The 3,338-nt window shown below is 35.0% G+C and overlaps 1 protein-coding gene across 1 annotated transcript in view; it reads right to left on the bottom strand.

The window, feature by feature from the left end:
• The window catches only part of cdk17 (cyclin-dependent kinase 17), a 40,505-nt gene that overhangs the window by 20,150 nt on the left and 17,017 nt on the right, over positions 1-3,338 (bottom strand). The window contains exon 2 of the mRNA XM_015376746.1: positions 2,127-2,285. Coding sequence (XP_015232232.1) covers positions 2,127-2,285 — 159 coding nt within the window. The remainder of the gene's footprint in view (positions 1-2,126; positions 2,286-3,338) is intronic.

Raw genomic sequence — 3,338 nt, forward strand, 5'->3', positions numbered from 1 at the left:
TGCAGTCAACAAAGTTCAATTTTATTATTATTACTTTAATATCAAATCACTAAAAAGCAACAGATCAGCTTCTAATATCAATGACCCTGAGAGATTTGGGTTTAAAACCATTTAAATTCCACTAAGTTTATTTCCAACAGAAAACCATACAGACGTCTCTTAAAAGTTAGACAAAAGCAGTTCTTAAAATAATCAGTTTTGGTTTTGATTACCTTTCATTTAAATCCCCTTATTGCCTCCTAACTTTTAGCTCCCTTCACTGATTCAAGCCAGAAATCTGGCTGGATGGGTCCAAAAGCCTTAAAACTGCTCCCAGTCAGAAGAGAAGACGTTTAACCTGCATTAAAGTCTCTTTTTAAAAGAATCTGATGTGATTTATCACCCAAGTTAGCTTCCTATCTCAGCAGAGATCTTGTAAAAAGCAGGATGCAGGTTAACCAATTTGTTTTTAACCTTATGTGCTGAGTCAGGTCGCTATCTAAAGATAATTTAACAGAGAAGGGCGTTCAGAAACTCTGCAAGAAATAAATATTGTGCACTGTAAAAAAAAGCGTAATTCAGATAATTAGAGCTATGCAAGCTAGAAAAAAACTGAAAACTAGTCTGGATAAATCTTTAAAGTGGAAATGAAATGAACTGAAATCATGAGATTTTGTCTTACCATCATCAACATGGCGAATGGGCTCAAAAGCATAAGCAAAGCCATTCAGAGAAAATTTTTATTTTATTTTTATTTTATTTTTATTTTTTTTACAAAAGGGTTCAATTTCTAATTCATTTGGAATAAATTTCTACTTATTGTTGAAACTGATTGTAAACTATCGCTGAAGAATGTTTGCGTACCCTACGTGCACAAAGGAACGTCACTGCAGATCCTTCCTTCCAGCAGTCTAAGAGCTGCTGGAAGGAAGGATCTGCTGTTCTTGGACAATAGTTGGTTAAGTCGGGCATACACTGTATGATTTATTTAACTGTTTTCGCGCCTATTTTCCAGTCTTGCTTTGCTTTCAGCCTGATCGTGCGTGGTGTAGTGTACAGGGGGTAACGAGGGGCGATCAGCCTCTCACGGCCACCTTCCGATCAGGAATCGTGAGTTCGGGAGAAAATCAAACATGTTTGAAATTCAGTCGGCTGTCGGCAAATTGATCAGTGGGCAAACGTGGATTCTTCTTCTCCCTCTTAGACGAAAACACAGAAGCATGGCGGGGGTGCCACTGAAACGAAGTAAAATTGACAGACCGTAGTAGCCACGTTTACTCAGCCATGTCTTTGACCAAATACGTCATTGCCTTTTCTTTTTATGGTACAAATTTCACTCTAGTGAACATACATCGTGAGCTGTAAACTTTTAAACGTTTTCGTAGTACAGCGTGACCTGTAGCCACGTGCAAAGATTGAAAATATATCACAGTCTATGCCCGGCTTTAGTGTGTTTTTTTTGCACACCTTTTACAATAGATCTTGCTATTCTTATTAACCAACAATTCGACATTTTCTTTTTTCTTATGTTACAAAATTCTACTATTGTCATTAAATGGTTTTATATTTAAACCTAATGTGACATTTATATGTGCAATATAGTTTTATTTTCTGTTTTATTCTATCTAGCCTCCTGTCTGTATGTGGAAGAGGAAAAAATAAGTAAATAAGATTTAATAATCTGTCAGATTTCATCTAAGTCACTGATGATAGAGCCTAACAAGAAAAAAAACAAAAATAAACAAGGCATTAAATATAATTTTCTTCATGCCTGACCACATTCAGAAAACAGCACACTTTTTATCCCTTTGGGGTTTTTAATCAGCCTGAATTCCTGGTTTGCTTTGAACCATTTAGTTTATCTCTAGTTATGTTTATTAGAGATAAATACAGTATTTCACATAAAAACAGGCCTTGTTGAAGTCTCTGTCATGTGTGTTCACGCATGCGTTCACAAATCAGCATGCTGGGGCCCATTAGACACAGCTGAAATGTTTTCTAAGCACTTCCAGGGGATTTTATATAGAGAATCAGATTTTAATCTATTTGTAACTAAATTCACTTTAAACAGAAGCGAAAGAAACATATTTGTAGGCTTGTTTTGATTCCTCCTAAGCAAGGTTTGATGAAAACATTGAGTGTCTCACCAAGGCGGCTGCCGTTGCGAGGCATGACCAAACCCAGGCCTCCCCCGATGACACTCTGAGGCCGTCGCATCGGCGGCTTCTTAAATGAGCCCGAGTACTGATGGAGGAAAGAGTGGACGCTGTGGGCCGAAGCAGGGCGGCCGTTCCTCACTATGGGCTCTGCGGGACAGAGGAAAGGCTCCGTTAGAAATGAGGTGGCCTGAACACAGGAATATATCATCCAATCAATGGATCTGCTAACGGAGAACATTTCTATTAACCTTAGAAGGTTTAAGCTTCAGTTAAACAATGATTAAAAAAAGGTTGAATTTCCTCTAAAAGTTCATTTCTGAGTTAATTTAAAACACAAACAAGTTCCTTATTTGTTAAATACTAACCAACAAAAAAACTTTTTAACAAAAACAAAAAACTAATCTATGCCAAACAGCGTTAAGACATTAATAAAATAAACCTTTCATAAGCCTGTCAATTCTGCTGAAGGACAGCTTCTTTCTAAAATAATAAATTTTTTCGAGAAACGGAATACCTTTTTTTTTTATCTGCAATCATAAAATTGAAAAAATAAAAATAAAAATAAAAAAAAAGGTTTGGAAATATTTGACTCTACATCTTAACAGTAAATAATGTGTGCGGCTCACTTACTGCAATAGATAGAATCTTTTTTTTTTTATTTTCCTTCTCTTTAGATGTATCTTTATCAACAATTTATAGGAATAACATTCTGATAATCAATTTAACCCAGAAATTAACATTTCATGTCTAAAAGTCAATTATTCACATTTGAAAATTCTTAAAAGGGTTAACTGAAACCAATGTAGAAAAAAAGTGGATCTCACCTAATAAATATTGTAGAAAATATATTTTAATTATTTTTTTTTTCTTTTAAAGCAAATAATACAGATAAAGAAAGTCTGATTTGTTCTGGTTGAGAATCCAGGAATGAAAGTGTAGTTGGGCTGAGAGTGAAACCCTATAATATTAAACCACCTCTATAAATCTATTAATCACTGCAAGCCTTCACTCAAAAATCATTTATCAGTGTATCAAACACACACATCTTTAGTTTCCATTTTATTTTGCCTACCAAGAACCAGAACCAAACAAGGTGAAGCAGCGTTTAATTTTTATGCTCAACTAATCTGGAATAAACTCCCAGAAAACTGTAAACATTTCTTTAACCCTTTAAAGCCCGATCCAAGAATAAAACAAAAC

Source organism: Cyprinodon variegatus, unplaced genomic scaffold (genome assembly GCF_000732505.1).
Source record: "Cyprinodon variegatus isolate N-32 unplaced genomic scaffold, C_variegatus-1.0 Scaffold140, whole genome shotgun sequence".
Classification (NCBI taxonomy): domain Eukaryota; kingdom Metazoa; phylum Chordata; class Actinopteri; order Cyprinodontiformes; family Cyprinodontidae; genus Cyprinodon; species Cyprinodon variegatus.